General features: G+C 36.2%; 1 protein-coding gene across 3 annotated transcripts in view; it reads right to left on the bottom strand.

The window, feature by feature from the left end:
- The window catches only part of USH2A (usherin), a 734,839-nt gene that overhangs the window by 574,381 nt on the left and 133,363 nt on the right, over nt 1–27,095 (bottom strand). For all 3 annotated transcript variants that reach the window (XM_025927811.2, XM_086694483.1, XM_086694484.1), the window contains exons 12-13: nt 6,366–6,561; nt 2,283–2,924 (exon numbers count right to left, since the gene is read on the bottom strand). In XM_025927811.2, coding sequence (XP_025783596.2) covers nt 2,283–2,924; nt 6,366–6,561 — 838 coding nt within the window. The remainder of the gene's footprint in view (nt 1–2,282; nt 2,925–6,365; nt 6,562–27,095) is intronic.

The following is a 27,095-nucleotide window of genomic DNA, read 5'->3' as shown; positions in this document are numbered from 1 at the left end:
CTCAATAACATATATATATATATATATATATATATATACACACACACACACACACACACACATATATATGCATAACAATATTTCTCAATAACATATATATACATATATATGTTCTCAACAACATATATATATTGTTCCATCTCAACTTTGAAAATTTAGATTATTGTCTTTCCAAATTAGAGGATAAGTATTCAACTCCTTATATCCTTCCTCAATAATCCCTCTATTTGGTTAAATCAATATTCAGAGATTGACTATATGAGTACAGAAATCTACTTCACAGTTATGCTATATAATATGCTTTCATTGGATTTCCTTTCTTGAAAAATTTGCCTTTCATTAGTTTCATAGGAATCTCTTAGGAATTTCTAGGCATCAAAATCCTCCAATAGAACTATACTCAAGAAATCATTTTTGTTGTTGTTGTTGTTTTGTTTTGTTTTTGTTTGGGGGGGCTGTTTTGTTTTTGTTTTGCTACTGAATATATGGACTTCAGGAGGATCTGAACCCCTGATCCTCCCATTCCGACTTAAGCCAGCTGATGTCTAGTTCTGTTGCACAGCTATATCCTAAGAGCAAAACACTCAATAAGCTTTACAATAGCTAATCACTCAACAGGATATAACATTTGATCTATTAGCTTTGGCTTTTTTTTTTTTAAATAAATGATGGTTGTTTGTGTAGGAGACTGAGTACCATATTTCCAAAATTAGAGATATTAATAAATAGTAAAAGAAAAGTTTCATCTTAGCATATATAAAAAAAAGTGATTGCAAATTTGGAAAGATGATTCAGAAGCCGAAAGAGTGCAAGGTATTATAGCTTTCACACGGGCCATCCACACAGCTCTCAGTAATATTCCTGTTTTCTGAGATACTTACCACATTGCTCCTACCTGAAATAGTGCCCCCTAGAAGCCATGCTTCTTTTATGTGATCCTGACACTCCTGGCCTTAATGTATTGGCTCAGACATAGCCACCCTAACAAAACTGAGTCAGTTAGAATATCCTTCTTGAATTGTAACCACAAAGTAGCTAATAAGTCTCTCTGTATTGCTAGAATGGTAATGAGGTAGACACTTAACCATGCAGAGAGGGAGAGACCCGCAGAGTGTGTCCTTCTACAAAGAGAGAGAGAAAGAGAGAAAGAGAGAGAGAGAGAGAGAGAGAGAGAATATCAATATGGGAATGAATGATTGAATTAATGGATATATATCAGTGTGAGATTTCTAGTTCCTGAGTCCTGACTGCATTGTTCCATATCAGGTTTTATGGGACAGCCAGTGATAATATAGCCCCCAATTATGTCGAAGCTGGTTCAAATTATTTTCTGATACTTACGTCTCACAAAGAATGAACTGTTCATCAATTCCATCCTGTCCCTTTGGATTTACTTGTCTCACTGGCCAATGTGAAAGGAAAGGTATGGTTCCATTCCCCTAATCTGGACTCCTTGTCCTGTAAAACAGGATTTCCATCCTACCTATTTCTGGCAGGCAAATCTCCCTTTTGCTTGGCACCATGTTCTTTTTCACAGGCTCAGAAAACTCAGAACTGATTGGGTAGACAGAACCTTAGCACAGCTGTTAAATGACTAAAACATGTATATTTATCATGACATGATACTGGCTTTATTATGAAGCAAGTATATTGTTTTGGTTAGATCATGTAGAGGCAAGGAGAAAGCCATGGATAGGGTCCATCTTTCTCCCAGTTGGCAAACACGTAAAAAGAAAGGTACAGTGGGACTAAACAGTAGCCTATTTTATTAATGTGATGTCATTAAAAAATAATTCTAGATGCTCCTTCGTGATGCCAGAACATGTAGCCCATTTAGTAAAAATATTTGGTCAGCTTTATTCAGAAAATCAGTTCATTGTCTGAATATTTGGCATGGTATGGATAATTAAGTCAAGTTTTCCTTTCTCTGGGAAGCAAAATTTGTTCTTGCTTTTATTAGTTTAGATTATTTTTCAGTTATTAGAAGGGGATTTACTTCTAGTTGAGAAATTAAATATAAGTAACTCTCAATTATAAAATGTCTGATTGGCTGGGATTCTTCTAAAAGGTCATCCCAAATATAGATAGCAACACAGATACACTGAATAATCTTGAACACATTAAATAGTTACATCTGTGTTTGATGATAATATAAACACATCAGTGTTGTTGCAAGTAAATTTTTTAGATGTTACAACCCCAAAATAAAGAGGAATCATCCAATATGGGATAATGAAAGGAGAGTCATTGTGCACTGAAAAGGCAACACATTTCTCTCTTACCTGGTCGACACTGATTACACCTTCTTCCTTGACGATTAGGCAAACACAGGCACTGGCCACTGATTGGGTCGCAAGTGGTCCCAGGTAATGTCCCCAAGGAGTCACACTCACACATCTGGCAGCCTTGAAAATTGCCACTGGTCAAATTGTACCTGTGAGGCTCACACTGATTACAGTGAAGACCTGTTACTCCTAATTTGCAAGGACATTGTCCTGTTGATTTGTCACACAGCAGAGAGCCATTTACTGTCCCAGTCTTATCACAGTTACAAGGCAGACAGAGGAAAGAATTATTTTGCTGGAGGAAGAAGTATCCTTCCAAACATTCATTGCACTGCCTCCCTCCAACCCTGGGCTTACACAGGCACTGCCCTGTCTTCGCATCACACACAGTTCCAGGGAGGGATCCGGCCAGGTCACAGTCACAGGCCTTACAACTGGGGATGTCCAACCCGTAAAAGTGTTCTCTGCAGGTGTCACACTGAAGTCCTCTGGCTTCTTTCTTGCACTCACACTGCCCAGAAAGAGGATCACAGAGCTTGTGCACTGAGCCGTGGAGGTTACACTGGCAGGGCTCACATCCATCATCGTTATAATTTCGGAGAAATTTAAATCCAAAATTGCAATGATCACATCTAAGCCCTGAGGAGAGAATTTGTTTAAAAGAGTGAAAATGATGCTATTTGAGCTTTCAAGGCAAACAATGCTGCTGCCAACATTTAATGCAGACACAAAATGTTGAGTGTTGCCTCACAGGTAATGCCACAGAGGCCCGGTCGTACATTCGAAATACAGTAACAATACTTACTTTGGCAGTAATATACAACTTTATTTCTGTAACATGATTTATGAAATTATGACTTAACACAAAGAGAAATGCTTCCTGCAAATGTTGCTTCTCTTACATATACTGGAGATCCTTTTTAACAAATATTAAAATTTTTATTTTTAATTATTTTAACAAAATGCTCACGTAAAAGTATGGTAGACTGAAACATAATTTCAAAGCTACTCAGAATAATTACTTATTACATTAGTGACTTCCCTAAAAATCAGATGCTCCTACAATATTTAATAAAATGCTAAGCTGATAGCTATTTTGTGTAATAGTATATATACTTTGGACATCACACCTTTAAATAATTAATATAAATAAAACTTATCCAGAGCAATTTTTATTTCAATGCTTTCATATGCCCCTATATTTTATTATTTTCAATTAATATAAATTATGCTCTCCTTGGCTCATAAAGCAATCACATCGCTTGTCATATTGTGTGATTCAGAACATTCCTCTTTAAACACTAAGTAAATTTTGCTGTTATGTTACTTCTATTTAAAGGAGTATTACATATATACATTTCACAAACAGAGAAGAATGTTTTATCATCTAAATCTAAATCTTTGACAATTTAGGTTAGTTTCAGGAAGAACATTAGAAGGAAAAAGAATAAAACAAAAATGTTTGAATAGCAAAGGTTGAGATGCAAAATACTTCCTTTAGATAGTTTTCACATCCCCGTGAGTTTAAATAACTGACTACGTGGGGTTGAATCAATTGAAACATTTATTTCAAGCTACGATCGCAATAAAAAAAAATTAGTCCTAAAACAGCAGTCAAAAACACACTCAGGAACTCATATTTAGAAAAGCATTTCTTAAACTGGAAGGAAATGCATAATAGATATGTATATATATGGATAAAAATTCAAGAACTCCAATGGAAGGCAAGTTCTTTAACAGTGATGAATGACTCACCTAAGGCATATCATTTAATTTCAATAAGGAAAATAAAAAAGGACCACTATTGCTGCAAATTTTAAAAATAACTGTATTGTTAACAAGAATTATGACTCATTTTGAACTATTAAAATTGGTCTACATGGATTCATATCATATCAGTTTTAAAAATATGCGCAGTGCTTATTTGAATATGCCATACATATTCCTGACAGGCAATCTATTCCTAACGATACTCAGGAAGGCCTACAGGGCATCACATTCGGTGTTAACAAGTACAGGCAAGTTAGCCCACTTGGCATTTAATTCACATTCTTCTCCCTTTTTATTCTAGATGAATGACCTACTTTAATAAAATTATTGGTGCTAATGTATTTTACTGGTGATAGAATCATTAGTAAGATTTAACAGTTTTGTTAACTCTAACAGTTTGCTTTCCAAAGCATATACAACATACACCGGTATTTTCTGCTTTTCTTCATATTAACAAGGTAAAATTGAATAAGGACATTTGCTAATCCCATTAAAAAAACAAACACACATACATATACACACATATAAACACATATCGAGTTCATGTTTTTATCAAAAATTCTGCATGTGTAGAAATAACTCCAGAAATAATAATATCAAAATCATGATTTAATCTTCAAAAATACATACACTTTCCTACGGAAAACTATCTGGATCAATAAAATAAGACGTGGCAGGGAGGTCATAACACATTCCAAGTAAATAGAAAATTTTGATTTTTCCTTCCTTCATTCAGCTCTGGAATCTAACCATCACAGGAAAGATTCCACTGTTATAAAAAAAATAAAAGGTTCATTGTCTTTAAAGGTCTTTCCTCAAATTTTGTTTTCAGATCATAAATCTAAAACACATATTATATCATATTAAAGAACAAAGGATGACACATAGATTGAATTCAAAGGTACTGGAATTCACTTGGCGTCACAGATAGCACTTATAAAATGATAGGCTTTTCTTTAGAAGTTACCTATTCTTTTCTTTCCAAAAAGTTAGTTTTTGTATGGCTGAAATGCAGAAGGGCAAGTTATGTAAATAATTTTGATGTAACCTTTCTTTAAAACAGAAATTTTGTGTCTTATCATTAACCATGTCTATATTTTTTAATTAAATTAAAATAAAATGATTGGCTGAATTGTGTAAAATGAGGTATGTATCACTACCTATCTAAAAGATAAAGGATTAGCTTTTGAGTTACAGCACAGAAAGGAAAATGTTATCCAGAATATGTTCATCTGTATGTGTATATGTATGTATGCATTGCATGTGTGTGCGTGTGTGTGTGTGTGTGTGTGTGTGTGTGTGTGTGTGTGTGTTTCTCCCAGGCATGTTTTTATTATTATAAGGCTCAGGTTAGTGTTAGGAAAACCACGAAAGACTTGGTGTCTTGAGTGACAATAGAAAGGTAAAGGTCTTTTTTAAACTTCCTATATGAACCAACACATATTCAGTTAAAATACAAGACTCACTTCATCAGGAAACTTTCCTCTCATAATATTCTCATATATCAACATTTCAAAGTGCATTATGTACATAGTGCATTTTGGGCACTTGATAAATTTTGTCCTTATGTGGCTATGGTTCCCCTCAAAAATGCCGGATGTAATAAATTGCTATAATCAAATCTAATTTCTGAAAAATACCTGTGGGAGTAACAAACAAAAAAGCACGTCTTGTATAAAAAAATGATAAATAACACCGAAGGTAGCTGTTTATTATAATCAGCTTGGCACTGAATTACAAAATTAAAATTATGTGGCCCTTTATAACTAACCCTACCAATATACATGATCTGTGGAATTATGTTGACTTATTTTGCATTTCATAGGAACAGTTCAAAGAAATATAATAGAAAAAAATGGAAAGATTTATCACAAAGGACCCTGTAGCACAGAATATTTTGAAAAAATCCATTTATTTTGGTCTATTAAGAAAACTAGCATGGAAATGATTTGCTTAGAACTCATTAAGTGTAAAACATTTTGAAAAAGTGCTAATTTTCTAAAAGAAACATCTATGCAGTAAGCAAATTATATTTTTCTATGACTTATTAGTATGGGACCATGTGAACTAATGCATCTACAGAATAAAGAAACTTCTAAAAGGTTGATTAAACTAAGCTTCAAGCTGTAGTTTGATAGAATTATTAATTTAATCATTTTTAGACAGTTAATTTCATCCAAATTGTTTTTTTTTTCCCCAGCCTGCCTTGAACAAGGAAACTTGCTTTACTCTTCAGTTAAGAAATCAAATAGAGAATTTTATCCCAGATGGTAATAGAGATGTGACTGTAAACTTTTGCATTACACATACCAATAACATTTGCTTTGCACTTGCACTGGCCTGAATTTTGGTGACAGGTAATATCTCCATCCACTGTCCCAGAGGTATTACAGTTACAGGGACTGCAGCCATCAGGATCCAACTCTTGTAGATTGTAGAATCCATTCTGGCACTGATTGCACTGTCTGCCAGACACACGTCTCTTACAATTACACTGGCCTCCCATCTAGAGAAGATACAACATTTTGTAGAATGATGAACATATCTATTTTTAGATAATTTGCTCATTAGGTACAAGACAGGGAGGGAGGAAGGAAAAAAAAAAAAAAACTTTAAACAGACAAGAAGGTAATAAGGTACGTTTCCTCCTGACACAAAACATGGGAAGCTTCAGCAGGGTGAATATATAGAACTGAATGAAAATAACCCCCAAGAAAGTCAGTAGTATGTGACTAAAAGGGAAATGTGGAATTAAGCACTAAGTACCACATAAAGAAATCAAAATATAGTCATGGGGAGACTTAAAATAGAAAAGAGCCAGCAGTTAATTTGGTCTCACAATTTTACCTCTCATCTACTAGTTCCCCCTCATCTACTGTCTCGTTGACCCAAACTTGCTTGATACATGCCAGGTGCTTAAACTAAGAGCAGATCTTTCTATAATTTATCATCCCATCAGGGTTTCAACAGTGTTTAAAATAAAGTTTTTTGTTAATATAACCATGTGTGCCTACTGATATTGACCCTGATAACTTTTTTTTAAAAATACAATTCTGTTTTTAGGAACATTTAAGCATATTTATGGCTCATTTGTAACATGACTTAGTTACATTAAGTATATTTAGCTGATTTATATTGTTATAAAAAATGCAAAAATAGTTATTTGTTTCAGAGTAATATCAAGTAAATAACAACTGAAAAAAAAAGTATTTTTCTTCTTCAAGCTGCTGTTTGAGAATGAAATGCACAAAAGGTATAATGCTTATCTACTATATACATAACTAATAGCATGTTGTTTAAAGAAAGATAAATAGAGCCTAAACTTTCCCTGAGAGAACATATCCATATAAAATGTGAAATTAATATGAGAAATTTAAAAATAACTTAAAGACTTGAAAAAGAGATGCCAATGTAGACATCAAATCAAATCTCTTATAAAGTCACTGGCATTTCTACTGGTTTTCTTTCAAATGAACTGAATCTAGCTTTCCACATTTGGAGACTGGGTTATCACATAGGGAAGTAACCAACGTGTAGACAGGCATGATTTCATTTACCTTTAATCTCAAGTACACTAAAAATGATCAGGTTGGGGGCCACCTGGATGTGTCAGTGGGGTAAGCATCTAACTCTTGATTTTAGTTCAGGTCATGATCTCATGGTTTGTGGGATCGAGCCCCACATCTGGCTCTGCACTGACAACTGCAGAGCCTTCTTGGTATTCTCTCTCTCTCTCTCTCTCTCTCTCTCTCTCTCTCTCTGTCTCTCTGCCCCTCCCCTGCATGTGCATGCATGCCCTCTCTGTCTCTCAAAATAAATAAATACACATTTAAAAAAAGATATCAGGTTGGGATTCACATGTAAAAATGTAGAGAAGCGTTTTTAAATTAAAGAATTTAAAGAAATCTATCCCTGCTCCATTCTTCCTCATGTGAGATACGGGGACTCACTGGACTCATTCTGTAAAGATAAAAGAATTGATATATAAATGTTTAATACTCTGAAAAACAGAGGTTGATACATGTACCAGGTGTAGTTGTAGATAATGATGAACTTCAATATCAAAGATGCATATAGATCCAGAAAGATATGCAAAACCATGAATTATTACTTTGTACCCATGTTCCCCACCCCACTCTCACCCAGCCCCATGGAATCCAGACAGTTACTCAAGACAGAGATTTTATGTGGCCTGCAAAAGTAAGTGGCCTTTAATGGTGAATACGTGTTATATATAACCATGAAAATCTAACAGTCCTTTGATTACACACTTTCCTGCAAATAAGATAATGCAATTTTACTCCCATTTCCTTAAAAGTTTGTATAATACATATAAATTATATCTTCTTTAAGTGTGCTATGTGGTGAAAATGTGGTTTCAAAGTAAGTGATAAAGGCTTTATGAAAAGTTTTCACCTTAATCAGTTTCTCAAAATTCATCTGAAAATACAAACATACTTCTGTACAACTGAGTTTCATTTATATGTTGGCACATAAATCTACTCATCCTCCAAGACCAATTCCTGTCCACCAAGAAGTAGAAAGACAGAAGGGTGTGTTTCTCTCTTTGTAAATACACTTCGCTTCTGCACTGCAAAGGAAACAATCAACAAAACTAAAAGGCAACCGATAGAATGGGAAAAGATATTTGCAAATGACATATCAGACAAAGGGCTAGTATCCAAAATCTATAAAGAACTCACCAAACTCCACACCCGAGAAACAAATAATCCAGTGAAGAAATGGGCAGAAGACATGAATAGACACCTCTCTAAAGAAGACATCCAGATGGCCAACAGGCACATGAAAAGATGCTCAACATCACTCCTCATCAGGAAAATCCAAATCAAAGCCACACTGAGATATCACCTCATGCCAGTCAGAGTGGCTAAAATGAACAAATCAGGAGACTCTAGATGCTGGAGAGGTTGTGGAGAAATGGGAACCCTCTTGCACTGTTGGTGGGAATGTAAACTGGTGCAGCCACTCTGGAAACAGTGTGGAGGTTCCTCAAAAAATTAAAAATAGGTCTACTCTATGCCCCAGCAATAGCACCGCTAGGAATTTAACCAAGGGATAAAGGGGTGCTGATGCACTGGGGCACTTGTACCCCAATGTTTATAGCGGGACTTTCAACAATAGCCAAATTATGGAAAGAGCCAAATTATGGAAAGACATTTCCAAATTATGGAAATGTCCATCAACTGATGAATGGATAAAGAAATTGTGGTTTATAGACACACTGGAATACTATGTGGCAATGAGAAATAATGAAATATGGCCTTTTGTAGCAACATGGATGGAACTAGAGAGTGTTATGCTAAGTGAAATAAGTCATACAGAGAAAGACAGATATCATATGTTTTCACTCTTATGTGGATCCTGAGAAACTTAACAGAAGACCATGGGGGAGGGGAAGGGGGGAAAAAGTTAGAGAGGGAGGGAGCCAAACCATAAGAGACTTAAAAACTGAGAATAAACTGAGGGTTGACCGGGGTGGGAGGGAGGGGAGGGTGGGTGATGGGAACTGAGGAGGGCACCTGTTGGGATGAGCACTGGGTGTAGTATAGAAACCAATTTGACAATAAATTTCATATTAATAAATAAAATAAAATAAAAAATAAAAATACACTTCCAAAAAGTCAGATTCAACACTTTTATGTTTCCATTCTCTTTGGTTGAATACTTCTACACTAACCCAGTTAAATATTACAACCCTGAAAAGTCGTGGGGATGAAAGGTACAGCGTAGGGAATAGAGTCATGGTATTGAAATAGTGTTGTGTGTTGACAGATGGTAACTACATTTGTGGGGAGTGCAGTGCAACATAGAGAGTTGTCAAATCACTATGCTGTACACCTTAAACTAATTTAACATTGTATGTCAACTATACATTAGTAAAAATCAATAAGAAAGTAAGGAAAATACACTCCTGTAATTGTTATCTCCAGAAAGATAGGTAAAATTTATATTCACTTAAAAATATAGAAAACAAAAAGCCTTAAGAAAGAAGCAATCTGTTACGGAAAGAGCTTTTGAATATTAAAAATACAACAGGCAAAATAAAAATCTCAATAAGAAGATTGGAAGAGAAAGTGGAGAAAATTATTCAGAAAGAATAATAACAATAGAGACGAAAAACAAAATAAAAATGGAACATTTCCAGAAAGCAAAAAAATAGAAAAAAAATAAGGGAGAAAATTACCAAAGAATACAAAGTAAACATTTTTGCAGACATGAAATGACAGTTTAAAAGGACTCAACCAGGGGGATGCCTCGGTGGCTTGGTCAGATAAACATCCAGCTCTTCTTTTTTAAAGTTAATTTTATTTATTTTGAAAGAGAAACAGAGTGTGCAAACAAGGGAGGGGCAGAGAGAGAATCCAAAGCAGGCTCCACATTGTCAGCACAGAACCCAACACAGGGCTTGATCTCAGAACCCTTGATCTCACGAACCATGAAATCATGACCTGAACTGAAATTAAGAGTCTAGCGCTCAACCAACTAAGCCACCCAGATGTACCCCTTTGGACTCCTGATTTAGGCTCAATTTATGGCCTCACGGTTCCCGAGTTTGAGCCCCTCATCAGGCTTCATGCTGACAGGATGGAGCCTGCTTGGGATTCTCTTTCATTCCTCTCACTGTCCTTCCTCCATTCTCTCTGTCTCAAAATAAATAAACTTAAAAAAAAAAAAAACAGGGCTCAGAATGTGCTGGCAAAATTAATGGTAGGGGGAGGGAAGGACAACATTTGGTAAAATCCCACAAAGCATTCAAACAAAAGGCACAAAAACATCTAGAGAACAACAAATCCAACATGAAAGAAATATAGAATATCAGTGAAGTGTTCTACAGTGTCATAGTAATCCAGAACACTAAATCTTAACTTCCAAATTATGAGTGAAATTATTTTCCAGTCTACATTTCATTACCAGGTCAAACTATCAGTTATCAGCGAAGAAAGAATCACAATACTTTTCAGATATGGAAGGATTTAAAAAATATAACTTCCTGTCTCGGGAATTTCATGGAGGACATGACACCAGCAGATTAAAAACAAAAATTAAACAAACAGGGCCACGTGGCTCAGTAGGTTGAACATCCAATTCAGCTCAGGTCAGGATCTCACAGTTCGTGAGTTCAAGCCCCATGTAGGACCCTGTGCTGATAGCTCAGAGCTTGGAGCCTGCTTCAGATTCCGAGTCTCCCTCTCTCTCTCCCCCTCCCCCATTCATGCTCTCTCTCTTTCAAAAACAAACACTAGAATTTTTTTTTAAAGTAAACAAACCATAGCAACAACAATTCAAGCATGGGATAAAGGGGATGAAGATTCAGAAGTATGTGGAAAGTGTCAGGCTAATGGCTGGGCAGGAGACAGAGAGGGCCATTGGTCCAGACTATATCCAAAGGATGGAACCCTCTGAGAAGGTGGGGCCATACAGATGTACTCATTATACTTGGACATATTAAAAAATAAAAGACTTATAGATATGCATGTTGCAAAGATGCCAGCATTTGGGGGAGAAATTAGGGACAGACTACATAGAAAGCTAAACATATATAAGGAAAGGAGTTATTCAATCTTTAAATTATTAAATTATTAAATCTTTACTAAGGTATTAAATATAGTCAGGATAAGAGATTATGAACATTTTTGAAGACAGAGTCAACATGATTTGCTGACAAATTATATATAACTGCTAAGAGAAAGAGAATTCAAAAATGATAACCATGGGTCTTACCATGAACAATTCGAAAGACAGAGTTGCTGTTAGCTAAGATGGGAAAGCCTGTGGGTGAAGCAGATCTGGGGGGAAATCAGGAGATAGGTTTGGGACACATTAACTTTGAGATATCTGCTAGATATTGAGTATTTAATTTAAAATATGAATGTGGAATGCACTTGAGCATTGCCTGCATATTCACAATATTTGAAATTAAGTATCAGCAAGGGAACAGAGGTAGATAGAGGAAAGATCCATAAAGAGGGTTCTGGAGAGGAATGGGGATCAAAGGATTTTAACTAATAGTATGTTTATTTGCTTAAAGGGAAAACAAAACACAGGTGTACACATTGATAATGCAAGGAAGGGAAAAGTCAAGTGCAGTCCCTGACTTGCCCACTATCATGGCCTCTCCTTTGGGAAGGTGATATCTACCCATTTATATCCTTTTACAATACTGAGTCCCTCCCAAGTTAAAGCATTTTCCCTCATGTGCTATCCTACAGCGTTTTATTGTTATATTATTCCATCCTGCAATTCCCCAGTGTCTAACTTATGATTATTATATGCCTATCTGAAAATACCTCTTCCCAGGGTCCTATAAGCAACCCAAGGGCTCTAACCTGATGTATCTTTCCACCTCCCCTGGATCCAACAGGATTCCTGACACATAGTAGATGCCCCACAAGTTTATTTTGAGTAAATGAGCCTTTGATTTTCTCAAGCACTCCTTGGCTTACAACAATATCAAGCTTTACCTTTGAATGCTTAATATATTGCAGGCAGAGTGCTACAATGTTTTATGTATTTTTTCTACTTATTAACAAATAATACTGTGAGGCATTATAATTCCAAAGGAAAACTAAGTGGCTTTTCCAAGGCCTAGCTTAAATGGAAACTGAGGGCTATATATATGGTTGCAACCCTCTGCTTACGGACTGTGCTATTGCACCTTAGGATTTAACGCTCACTCTTATTCTATGTTTCCTCAACTAAATGGTGTAGGTATAAATTCCTTATTCATCTGGATGTGACATAACTACTAGTCACAGTATAAACTATACTCTGTCCCCAAAATCTACCTGAATCTTAGTAATCTATAAAATGAGCATAAATATTCCTGCATCTGTTGTCAGGATTAACTGAGATTATTAATTTAAAAGTATTTAGTATCATCTCTGGAACATAGTAAGTGCTTGTTAAAGATTAGCTATGATGATTACTATGCAGATTTCACACTGATGTTGAACAAATAGTAGTAATTGAACAAATTCATCAAATAACTGATAGTCAAACTTTTTTTTTTCATCCTTCCAGAATACTTGAGGGATGTGTGGCAAGCACTTGCAAAGTAAACAGGCCTGTGCCTTTGCATCCTGTGGAAGGGCACAGAAAGCTTTGGATGCTTCTTCTCTTCTCTCTTTTGCTCATTCTACTCCAGGTACATAGCTTCTTTTCTGTTCCTTGAACACATGAGGGATGTTCTCACTTTAGGATACTTGTACAGGCTGTGCCCTCTGCCTATGATTCTTCACTTAGATTTCCACACAACTAACTCCCTCACCTCCTTCAGTCTTTAAATCAAATGTCACCTTCTCGTTGGGACATGTCTTGACTATATATCTAAAATCACAAGCCCCTTCCTTAAATGGCACTCCAGGTGTTCTACATTGTCCAACTTCTTCCATAACACTTAGCAAGTAAACTTACTTATTTTTACATCGACAGATTTTTGTCTATCTCATCTACTCCCCAAACCACATGATGATGGAAACCTCACAACAGCGGATTAGTCATTTTACCATGTATGAAATGCAGGACACTTCATTTTATAGAAGATGAAACCAAACCTTAGACAGTCAGTGGCCTCACTGCCAAATCGATGCTCATGGCCATTTTGCTAAATTCATTCTGCTTGTGATAAGCTACAAATCTAATGATAACAACAGTGAGGAGTTGTTATCCTGGACCCAAGGAAGACCCATTCCTAGACCCAAGGAAGGTCGACGCAATGGTCTGTGCCTGCGAGGAGATGGACGCACAGAGAAGAATCGGGCAAGCATTCCGGTTATTATTTTGTGAATTTCTCTGAATAGCACCGATGTTTGTTAATGACTGCCATAACACTCCCTGGTGACCACACTCAGGACCTCTTCATTGTGGATCATACTGCAAAAGCCTCTGTACCAGGCTATGTAGCAAGGGTGCACACATGCAGTCAAATGTGTGACCACTGAAACAATGAATTTGGCACAGATACCAGTGACAGTAGAAAAGAGTAAGATTCTGCAATAATTAGCTTCGCTTTCTCAGCTCTCCTCTACATCAAGAGATGAAATTCTGTCAGGCTGATTTCAAGGCATTGGATAATCCTTACATGAATTCCTTTGTGTTTAATGAAAACATGAAGTATGATTTCAAAATTAATAAATTAGGTGAGCATAGTCAATATTTATCAGAGGTTCTTTATGCAATAGACACTATATTTTAAGTAAGTTAAAGCAACACTTCTAAAACAGCAGAAATATATGTCTTCCTATGTACTCATTTGGCTGGTGGTAGAGAAAATCTAATGTTCTGTAGATTACATCTTGTCACTGAACTCACTAAAAGCCAATGAGATGATGTTGATGTTGCCATGCAAAGTAAGAACCTGAAAAGCAAACTCAAAAGTTTAAGAATAGGAAGTCTGCCCTGGAAATTAAATTGGATTTGGAGAGTATTGTTTGAACAGAAAACAACAGAAAAGAAATACAAATGAGGGCAAAAAAATACATCTTTTAAGCAGTAGTACATTCTTCAGAATAGTCTTTTCTTTTATAGAGACTATAGACTTTTATAGAAATTCTTTAATCCAAATTCCACAGTGTGGCCTCATCATGCCTCTCTGGTCTCTCATAACATTACTACTGTACCTCAGTGATGGCCCCAGAGTTTCTATAGGAAGGGCTGGATGGCAGCAATCTGGCTGGAAATGTCATACAGGCATTTGCTTTGTAACTACATTTGCTTCATTTCGTAAATTTTTTTTTTCTTTCTTCATTTTGTACTACATCTGACCTCTGATACAATTTTGAATAGAAGTTGTAAGAGAAAACATCCATGTTTTGTTCCTGATCTTAGGGGGGACAAGTTTAATGTTTATTGTGAAGTATGCTGTTAGCTGGAAGTTGTTTGCAGATGCCCTTTTCAGACTGAGGATTTTCTCTTCTATTTCTAGTGTATAGCGTATATTTATCATGAAAGTGTTTTGATTGTTTCAAAAGTTTTTTCAACACCTATTGAGATTATTATATGGGAGTTATGTGGCTATTGCATTTATTGACTTACTTTTTTAAAATGTTTATTCTGAGAAAGTGCCCACTAGCATGCATAAGTGGAGAAACAGCAGAGAGAGGGAGGGAGAATGAGAATCCCAAGCAGGCTCCGTGCTGTCAGCTCAGTCTGACATGGGGCTCAATCATACTAATGGTGAGATCATGATCTGAGCTGAAATCAAAAGTCCGATGCTTAACTGACTGAGCCACCCAGGCACCCTGCATTAACTGATTTTCAAACATTAAACCGACCTTGCATTCTTGGAATAAATGCCAATCAATCATGATACATTACCTGTATTATATATTGCAGGATTCCATTGGCCAATATATTATTATTTTACATCTATGTTCACGTGGAATACTCAAATGAACTTATTTTTAAATGTTTTATCAGGTTATGAGATTAGGGTTAGGTTGCCCTCATAAAATGAGTTGGGAAGTATATACTATTCCTTAGTTTTCTGAAAGTCTACTTATGGCTGATTTGATTTACTCCTTTACGTTACCGATGAATTCACCAGTGAAGTCATGTGGACCTCAAGTTTCCCTTCTTGAAAGGGAGTTTTGAAATTTGAATTTTGATTGCAAATTCAGTCTCTTAAATTTGTATCAAGTATTCAGATTTTCTATTAGGTTTGTATTAATGTTCTATTTCTTCTTGTTTTAGTTTAATGTTAACTTGTCCATTTAAGATGCCAAAGTTATTAGGAGAGAGCTATTCATAATATGAAGTGCTTGTAGAATATTCTGTGATATCCTTTTGTGTTTTTTTTTTTTTTTTTTTTTTTTTTTTTTACAATTTCTGTTGTTGGCAATTTGCACTTTCTTATTGATCAGTTCATCAATTTTATCAATCTTTTCAAGGAACTAACTTTGAGTTTGTTCATTTTCACTACTGTTTGCCCAATTTCTATCTGGCTGATTTTCAGACTTCCTTTCCCTCTTTCTTCTACTCACTTTGTGTTTAGTTTGCTTATTTTTCCTTTCCCATCATCAGTCTTCTGGCTCAGAAAAGAGCTTCACATTGATGCCTGGCTCTTTATCTGATGCAGTCACTTTGTCATCCATTCCTTATCATTAGGGCCTCTTTTCTCAGTTTTTTTAAGAGACTAAAATTACTCAAAAAGGACCGAGTTTGAGTAAGTATAGGAAAAGCTGAGGTAGTACAGTTGAGCATTGTGCTAATAGGTGAAATGTGAAGGATAAGCTTTGATTGGCAAAAGAAGTGGAAAAAGAAGGAGAAATAGGGGCCATCACATAAGAAGGCAAACAACAAGAACTTGGGCTTGTGTTTTTTTCATGTATTCTAGATATTTACTTTCAGTTAGGCAGTAAAAGTTGAAAGGGACTTCAGAGAAAATAGGGACAATGATTCTATGGCCACAGAGTCTGTAAGTCTTTCCAAATTTTTTAAAAATTTGTTAACATTTATTCATTTTTGAGAGATGGAGAGAGACAGAGCACGAGTAAGGGAGGGGCAGAGAGAGAGGGAGACACAGAATCCGAAGCAGGCTCCAGGCTCTGAGCTGTCAGCACTGAGCCCAACACAGGGCTTGAACTCATGAACCGTGAGATCATCACCTGAGCTGAAGTCCGACACCCAACTGACTGAGCTACCCAGGCAACCCGAGTCTTTCCAAATTTTAACACACTAACAGAACTAAATAGCAAAACCAAAAATAAAAAAAAACCACGATGAATAATATTTATAACAAATCTAGGTGTCCAGAAACCCCCAAAGAACAGCAGATGGGAACAAACCACCAATAGTCACAAGATCTGTGTGGTATCCCTGTCTATAGGGGAGAAAGCAGACAGAAGTCACAGGGCATCTGACTTTTGAAGGTCCTGAAAACTAGATGCCCAAGGTGCAATGTACCCATTTGAGAATGGGCAACTGCATCTGAATCTGAATCTGAGGTTTTGCTGACCCAGCAGCAAGTGTTTGTAAGAGATGTGCAGTGGAAAGTGAAAACTGGAGCAATCCAGTCTCCATGAACTCTCAAAACAGACAGGCCAGGGCACATTTTCAAGGCTCCACACTTAGGAGAAACTATTGAAAGTAGATGGGCACAACTGAGGGTTAAAACAATACTATACCTAAAGACAGAAATTCTGAAGTCAATATGGGTTTATCATTGGCAATGAAAAAAAAAATCCTTACCAAGTTTTTTTTAAAAGTAATAAACATTTCAGGAAGGATAAATTTAGTTCAATGGTTTCTGTTTCTTTTATTCACTATGATGTACCTTGTGACAAGCACAGTGTATGAATGCTTAAGATATATGTTAGTTGATTAGGTAAATTATTTTCTTATTTTTATTTTTTAATATGAAATTTATTGCCAAATTGGTTTCCATACAACACCCAGTGCTCATGCCAACAGGTGCCCTCCTCAATGCCCATCACCCACCCTCCCCTCCCTCCCACCCCCATCAACCCTCAGTTTATTCTCAGTTTTCAAGAGTCTCTTATGGTTTGGCTCCTTCCCTCTCTAACTTTTCCCCCCTTCCTCCCCCATGGTCTTCTGTTAAGTTTCTCAGGATCCACATAAGAGTGAAAACATGGTATCTGCCTTTCTCTGTATGATGTATTTCACTTAGCATAACACTCTCCAGTTCCATCCATGTTGCTACAAAAGGCCATATTTCATTCTTTCTCATTCCCACTTAGTGGTGTATATAAACCACAATTTCTTTATCCATTCATCAGTTGGACACTTAGACTTTTTCCATAATTTGGCTATTGTTGAAAGTGCTGCTATAAACATTGAGGTACAAGTGCCCCAATGCATCAACACTCCTTTATCCCTTGGGAAATTCCTAGCAGTGCTATTGCTGGGTCATAGAGTAGACCTATTTTTAATTTTTTGAGGAACCTCCACACTGTTTTCCAGAGTGGCTGCACAAGTTTACATTCCCACCAACAGTGCAAGAGGGTTCCCATTTCTCCACAACCTCTCCAGCATCTAGAGTCTCCTGATTTGTTCATTTTAGCCACTCTGACTGGCATGAGGTGATATCTCAGTGTGGCTTTGATTTGGATTTTCCTGATGAGAAGTTACATTAAACATCTTTTCATGTGCCTGTTGGCCATCTGGATGTCTTCTTTAGAGAGGTGTCTATTCATGTCTTCTGCCCATTTCTTCACTGGATTATTTGTTTCTCGGGTGTGGAGTTTGGTGAGTTCTTTATAGATTTTGGATACTAGCCCTTTGTCTGATATGTCATTTGCAAATATCTTTTCCCATTCTGTCGGTTGCCTTTTAGTTTTTAGTTGATTGTTTCCTTTGCAGTGCAGAAGCTTTTTATGTTCATGAGGTCCCAATAGTTCATTTTTGCTTTTAATTCCCTTGCTTTGGAGATGTGTCAAATAAGAAATTGTTGCAGCTGAGGTCAGAGAGGTTCTTTCCTGCTTTCTCCTCTAGGATTTTGATGGTTTCCTGTCTCACATTCAGGTCCTTCATCCATTTTGAGTTTATTTTTGTGAATGGTGTAAGAAAGTGGTCTAGTTTCATTCTTCTGCATGTTGCTGTCCAGTTTTCCCAGCACCATTTGTTAAAGAGACTGTCTTTTTTCCATTGGATATTCTTTCCTGGTTTGTCAAAGATTAGTTGGTCATACTTTTGTGGGTCCAGTTCTGGAGTCTCTATTCTATTCCATTGGTCTATGTGTCTGTTTATGTGCCAATATGATTAAGTAAATTATTTAAAGCTTGCTGTGATGTCATTGAAATGTATTTAGGAGGTACTGTCAAATATAATAGGAGTTCTAAAAATCACAATTTCTACTAAATTTTAGTGGTGAATTAGTTATGATTATAATATTCTTATAGAATACCTGATCCAAATTCTTCTCTATTCAAGGAAATAAAAGCCCTATGTATTCATAGATTTCAAAATATTTATCTCAATCAATACTGAAATACTGAATAATTTGGAACACACAAATCTACAACATAATTTTTAGTGTATTCCAAAGTTGAGTCTTTTGATTAACCACAACCAAACTCAGACCTATAGAAATAAAATCCTTTAAGGGTGAGGTCAGGAATTTTTATTTTTATTTATTTTTTTTTTTAATTTTTTTTTCAAGGTTTATTTATTTTTGGGACAGAGAGAGACAGAGCATGAACGGGGGAGGGGCAGAGAGAGAGGGAGACACAGAATCGGAAACAGGCTCCAGGCTCCAAGCCATCAGCCCAGAGCCCGACGCGGGGCTCGAACTCACGGACCGCGAGATCGTGACCTGGCTGAAGTCGGACGCTTAACCGACTGCGCCACCCAGGCGCCCCAGGAATTTTTATTTTTAAAAAGTTGGGGCACTTGGGTAGATCAATCAGTTGAGCATTCGACTTTGGATCAGGTCATGATCTCATGACTTCGGCTCCGGTCAAGATCTCATGGTACATGAGTTCAAGCTCTGCATTGCACTCTATTCTCAGCACAGAGGCTGCTTTGTATCTTGTTTCCCTCTCTCTCTGCCCCTCCCCTATTTGCATGCTCTCTTCCTCTCTCAAAAGTAAAAATGAAACATTGAAAAAAGTTGCATTGGTGATTCTTATGAACATCAAGACTTAAGAACTAGTGTTTTAAGTACTTACTATCTATTCTATCACTGTACTAAGTCAATTGCTCCTAGGGACTCAGTCTTACTTTTTTTTCTTCTAAGTTAGTCATGCAGCTCACTAAATTATTGATAGGTCCATCACTGAGCATCAAAGAAACATCATCTCTCTGAACTGAGTCAATATTGAAGTGTTCGTACTACTACTCATCTGAGTATAAATTCTGACAATAAACTCATTTTAGCAATTTTTTAAAAAGCATTTATGAACCATTTAATCATTTTCAGCACTGCTGGTACTTCTAAGAAAAAAAAATCTATCTATATCTATCCATCCATCCATCCATCCATCCATCCATTTTTCTTTACACAGTATATTCTCCCTGCTAAGAGCTGGCTGATGCATAAAATGTGGACCCTGAAAACCACTACATACTTCTAGTAGAGATACTTTTTTCCTTAAGCTTCTGACTCTCTAGAGAAGAAATATCAATATTAATATAAGAGGCTACCTTTGTAAGATACTCATTCCACTTGGAAAATAAATAAATGAATCTGCAGTGGTTTCTGCCACATATAAATATCATGAATTAGAGAATGCCAGGTGAATAATGTACATCATAATACTTGTTTCCATTTAAATGTTTTGTGATACTGTTGTTTATCATCTCGCTCAGCTGTCGAAAATACTCATTTGAGAAGAAAGGCTTCTACATGGGTGTAAAACTAAGATGTGTTTTCTTTTCCATTCTACAATGTCAGTCATTTGTCAGGCTGGTATATTTTTATAGTTTCCCTTCCCCTCCAAAAGGCATTTCCAAGAAACCGATTTCCAAACTTCCCCACCATAACCTCTAAGGAGTAGTGCAAAAAGGTAAAATACTGAAGCATGCTCAAGCAAAGTGATAGTAGGAACAGAACACATTTTTTTTTCTCAATACTTTGAGTGTTCAAGATGGAAAGAGTGTAAAGAGTTTCCCCACGCACTGTTGTTCCCAGCAATGTTACATACTTGACTGGTTTTAAGAGGAAGTACTATAATTATAGTCTTTCTAGTTCTCGAAGGGGTATAATTTCATATTGCATCATCTTTTTTTTTTTTTTTCTGGTCTCTTTTGCTCAGAGATTAGAAGCTATAACTTGTGAAAGAGGCATGCAGTATATGTCACTGTGTTAAATTAGAACATTTCATAAATGTCATCTGAATGGCACAACTATACAGTATAGTCATATTATAGTCTGCTGAAAAATTAATATAGTAGTTATTAACAAGATGGTGTTTTGACTTTATCAATATGAAATATCTCATGGTAGCACTTAAAAAATATTTCCAACATGAATAAATACATTCTCCATGTCTATAGTTAATGTTGTATAGAAATATGCTTTTATGAAAGTTAACTTATTTCATTCCATGATCATTTGTGTTTTATTTCAGTAAAAGCAATCAAAGTTGCTGTGGATTTGCACAATAGAATGTTTACTTACTATTGTGTTAATTTGTTAAACAAGTGAAAATGTAAATCTCAAATATACTGAGAGGAAGATGTCCATTGAGATGATAAATAAACTAAATAAATCATGCTTAAAAGAAAATACCTTTACAAAATATTCAAATTACTGTATGTGTAAGATAATAAGCTGAATCTTTGGTATAAATTAAGCACTAAGGGAGCTCTATTATCTTTAATATCACCCAAATCTCCATTTGAGAATTATATTGGTTCCAAGAAATTAAAATGCCAAGTATGTACACATTTTTATTTCCTAAATATTTAGAAATTAGTTAATGGTTAGGATTAAATTAATAGGACTTGGAATAATGATCCTGAAACAAATAGATACGTTTCCTTCCTACTTTTATTTATATAATGTATGTAAATATCCAGATGAGGAATCTGCTATGTGTTCCTCTATGTGCCAGTGCTAGGAACAAATGTTTAAGTAAGACCTAGTATCTCTAACCTCAAGCTGAGCTTTGGAAACAATAAAAGTTTTGAGTTCCTGCTCTATCTAATTAATACTTGTGTGATCTAGCAGGAGTTACATAATTTCTCCGAGGTCCATGTCCTGAACTACACAATGGATAAATTAATAACTCCTTCACTTACTTGGTAAAAACTAATTGACTAAAAGTGCTTGGCATAATCCTTCATACATAGCAAATGCATCACAAATGGAACCTATGGAACTTTACAGACTAGTTTTTGTCCTCATTCATTTTAAGCAATATGTCAACTACCTGCCAATCTGTTTTACACATTTCAAAACGTGGCATCCCCCTACACAGTGCCAAAACCACAGGCAGATAGACCCAGGTGGAGAACAGTCCTTTTGCCCACCAGAAGCTTAACTATACCCAGTCCTGCATACCACTGGAGAATCTATGGTCCTTGCCACTAGGTCACCCTTGATACTGGGAGTGCATCTGCCTCTGGAAATGCTCGGCACATTAGTCTGTCAGGAGAAAGGAGGCTAGCTACTTCTGTTCTGAATGAATCAGTATCATCAAAAAACACATATAAAGGGTCTGTGATATACTGACTTTTTAGAACAAACTTACCATACCTATATCCATATTCATATGTAAATAATTTTTTCACCCTTTCATCATAACCCCAAGAAGATACACACACACACACACACACACACATCTATCCTCCTATGGTGGTTGCCCTGGCTAAAAGCCTTAAACTACCCATATTTTGAAATTGCCTTCAAAATCTATGATCCCTAAGCATCCTTGATGTACTATTGCTCTTTATGCTTAACCCTTCATCTGGGAGCACCTAGAGAGGCCATGATTATCTTATTCACTTGTCCCTGGGGCTTCTCTCTCACATGTATTCATGAATAAGTATTTTCACCTTGCAAGCAAGCTGGTTCTCCTCCCATTCCCTCTCCCTCCCCACTCAGCCCTCTTTTGCTGACGTGTGTTAAATGAGTTTTACCAGATCAACTTCCATGGATGCCTCTGTCACTAAACGGGGTCCACCCCCAAGCAGGCATTGCTTCCAATATTAATGGTATAGTAACCCCAATGTGCTAATAAAGTACTATATTCTCAGGGTTTTCATTCAACAGAAGCCACTGCATTCTGCATGTACAAGAGAACATCCTTCTCATTTGGTGGCTGCCGTCTGTCATGTGGGCAATGAACAAAGATTCATCTGGTTCTCCATCAGTATCCGTTGTCCTCTTCCATAGTACACGATTGTATTTAGGAAGTGGTTCTCCAGCCAGGGACAACACTTTTCTAGCCTTCCACACAATTAGTGTGACTAGCTCTCACCAACAGTATGATAGCAAAGGAGATGTATGCCTCTTTTGGACCAAGACCTTTAGAAGACCAAAGTTGTTTCTCTACATTGGTTTTTTGTTTTCTTTTTTTGTTTTTCCTTTTCTAGAGGAAGGCAGAACCAGGCAATGGAAGGAGGCTATGTCCCTGAAGTGTCCTCTGGAGGAGAGCTACCAATCAACCTGGAACAGCTACCTTGGAGGGGTTGTATAAATAAAAAATAAACTCCTATATTGTTTGGGCCACTAGTCATTTGGGGATCTATTTGTTGCATCTGTTTAGATTATCCTAACTGCCATTGAGTAGTAATACAGTGGGCCTTGTATCATATTATCCTACACTTGTTAGTTAAATTAACATCCAGTTACTACCTAACATCCCTGCCAAGTCTCTCTTCTATTTGAATCTAGTTCTAAATGCCTGAGGAATTATTATTTGGTAAAGTTTTTATACCATAGCCCTTGGGATAAGCTCATTCCCAAGGAGATGCCAGGTGTGTTCAAACATGCAGAAGTCAACTTAGGCTGAAGGTAGCAATTTCACCTCAGTTATAGCTGAATCCATTTTACCTCCAGGCAGTTTGTCATAACTCACCATAACTTGGTTCTTGCATAACTCCATCACTATGAGCCTTTATTGATAGGTCATATCTATCTTCCCCTTTCTTTCCCCTAACCCCTTTGTTCCTATCTTTGCATCTGGCCCTCTGCATTCTTGGCTTAATCAATGGATACTCAGCTTACCAGCTGCAAGAGAAATATTACTACTCATCTCCCCTTAAGTCTCTGAATGATGGACTACAATTTAAGCCCAGGTTTTCATGTCTTTCTTTAAGCTCTAGATAAACTTCCTGCATTTCATATCCTTCACCATCGTAATGTTTACAGCCAATACCCATATATCATACTATTCAGTCAAGCTTTTCATAGGCTGAAGAAATGTGTGCATTATTTCTATTTGTACACCTTAATATGTGGATAACACAAAATACAAGGTAATGTATTTCCAGAAAATTCACACAGTGACTTTTAGACATGTTGTGGTAATTGATGACAAATAGTTAGTTCTGAGTAGATGAGAAAGCATTGATGAACTGCAGGAAATGGTACATTATGTATAGAAAGTATATTCTGTTCCATTTTTTAATGTATTTCCTTAAAAATTATCACTCTGGCAGAACAATCAATTTTTGTGAGTAGCGTCCTTATTCCGCATGATTCCATCTTCTTTGGGTCGAACCTGGAAATACTTCCTTCAATGATGCCTTTCCATTTCATCTAATTCATTCCAACCGCTAGTCTCCTGCCTTATTAATCTATTTTTTAATGTCTCTTAATCATATCTCTCTGTTCTGGCTCTATTGCAGCGGTCTATTGATGTCTTATTGAGCATTACAATCAACCATTCTTCTTTTTTTATATATAATTACAACTATATTTTCAGTTTTCAGCCAACTTTTAGATTCCCTTATTTTTTTCCTCCATTTATTGAAAAAATCACTTAGATTTTCTAATTCTGAGGACACAGCTTAGGGTACAATTCGACTATAATTTAACAGAGACTCAGTCATAAGGAAAACTTAGAAAGCCACTTGACTTTAAGATGGGATTCATAAGACAGAACAGAGTAAGCCCACTCCTACCAATTGTATACACTTATACATAAGAACACACTCATGTTTAGTCCCTCTTTCTCACATACCTCCACATCCAGGTTTTGTTGTTTGTTTCTTTGCATATGCATCTTTGACAGTGTTTTACCAATTTGGTCACTGAAGAGTAATCCAGAGGCCAACAGCAATGGCATCATCTGGGAACTTTACAAATTCAGACTCTCAGTTTTCACTCCAGACTTCCTGCCTTTTAAAAAGACGTCTGAGAGGGGTACCTGGGTGGCTCAGTCAGTTGAGCATCCAACTCAATTTCGGCTCAAGTCATGATCCCAGGGTCAGAGTCATGGGATTGAGCTCCGCATTGAGTTCCATGCTGAGCATGGAACCTACTTAAGATTCTCTCTGTCTCTCTTTCTCTCTCTTTCTCCCTCTGTCCCTCTCCCCTGCTCATGGTCTCTCTCTCTCTGTCAAAATTAATTAAATTAAATTAAATTAAATTAAATTAAATTAAATTAAATTAAATTAAAAATTAAATTAAAATTAAAAGACCTGTGAGATATTCATATGCACATAAAAAGTTTGAGAATCACTGCTGTGGCTGACCTCCCACATCTTGATTGTTGCAGCTTCACTCATGGTTTCTCAGATCCAAGAACACAGCAAAGTAAGGAAGAAGGGAAGGGGAATGGAGAAAATTCCAAGCAGGAAAGCACTCAGACAACATTTTTTGACTGCCTTCTACATGACTCAGGCCAAGAAGGACTTTCTCTTAAGTGTTTTCACCTCATCAGCATTACCCCTGTAGGTGGCGGTAGCAGGTACTCCAAGAATGCCAGCAAACATAGGAAGAGCAGGGGCAGGGGAGGAGCACATTGGAGCCAATTTGCTCCCACCTTGGATAAGGAGCAGACTGGGATCTCTGTATTTATCTACTGTAAGTATGAGCTCCTAGATCTCCAATACCTCAGAATGCTGGTTTTTGTTTGTTTGTTTGTTTGTTTGTTTTTGTTTTTCTTTTAAAGCATCATCTAGGCATGGGACTTTACCTAGTTTATCTGAACTTAAGTCATAGTAGATGAGGAAAAAAGAAAGAAAAGTCAACCTCTGACTCAAAAAAGATGTCAAATAAATTATGCACTGACTTCAAAGGAAACAAGAAGGAAGGGCAGTGACATCCTGGGAAACTTGCATTATATTTATCTATGCTAATAGCCAAGGCTGGTTTTAAGATAAATGGATTTATTTTTCCCCAGCAGAGTGAATTTTCATCTTTTTTGGCTCATGGACAGCTTTTGAGTCTGATGAAAGTACTGAAAACTCTTCCCTCAAAGATACATAAACAAATAAAAAACACACAGACATACAACTACATACAATTTAAAATATATGTGGATGCCCTAAAACTTATCCACAGTAGCTCTAGAAATTCAAGGACTCTATATTAAGGATTCCACAATAATAGTAATGATTATTTTCCATTTTACACTCTCAATTAATTTTAATATTATCCTTTAAATGTTCTATGTGTGTTGACTTTGGCATCAGGTTGTTTTTTGGTGGGTTTTTTTTTTTTTTGTTTTTTTTTTTTTTACAGGATTTAGTGACTCAGAGCATTACTTCATGCCATTCTCAAGATCTCGGCATTCACATGAGGAAGAATTATAACATTTCTTATGGAAGAATAAGGCAAACATGCCATATCTTATGAGATTGGATTGAGTTTCAAATGACAACTGCCAAAGGGAAAGTTCCTTTCCAGAACATAGAGCGCACGACATAGTCACTCAGGCCATTTGGGGCTGGCTTGATTCCTAAGTTATTATAACAAAATGAGACTTGAACTACTGCCTAATTTCCTTGTATGCTCCCTAATATTATTAAGGATTGCAATTGCATGAATTTCTAAAATGTCCTTGAATTCAATTTTACAGTTTATAATTCTGACATTGTTGACAACTTTTTTAGTGTGTATTCTGTTATCCCATTGAAAATGACAATAAACATTTTTTTTAGAAATATTTTATAACATTATTTACCTAAGGTGTATTTGACACTGTATCTTCACACCTAATAATAAACTATATACTTTATTTCTGTACTTGGAGCATGAGAAGATAATAAAAATCAAAGTAAATATGAATGTGATTTACAGATAGACAATGTGGAGGTTTTAAGTTTACAAAACAATTTTATCGGTGTATCTACATTCAGATTCCTACATATAGCTCTCTGGCTACATATCAGATTTAAAGAATATTCTCTTTATTTCTATCTATAAAAATAAAAAAATTGATTATTATAAAAATTACCAACAAAGCAAATTAGGGAGAGAAAAAAGGAAAAAGGAAAAAATATCTTCAAAACAAAAATATTAAAGCATGTTTTTCTTTTATGCATTTTAAAACTAGATTTTTGTACATGGAAAATATTATACAGACGTATCTCTTAAAAAGCTTGTTTTCTTCCTGTCCCTCTTCTTCCCATCATCCCACTCCTGAGATCAAAGAACATGTTGTAATA

The sequence above is a fragment of the Puma concolor genome, chromosome E4 (assembly GCF_028749965.1).
Source record: "Puma concolor isolate L17-30 chromosome E4, mPumCon1.1.hap2, whole genome shotgun sequence".
In the NCBI taxonomy this organism is placed as follows: Eukaryota; Metazoa; Chordata; class Mammalia; order Carnivora; family Felidae; genus Puma; species Puma concolor.
The sequence above is the reverse complement of the archived record's forward strand: the minus strand, read 5'-3'. Positions and strand labels throughout refer to the sequence as shown.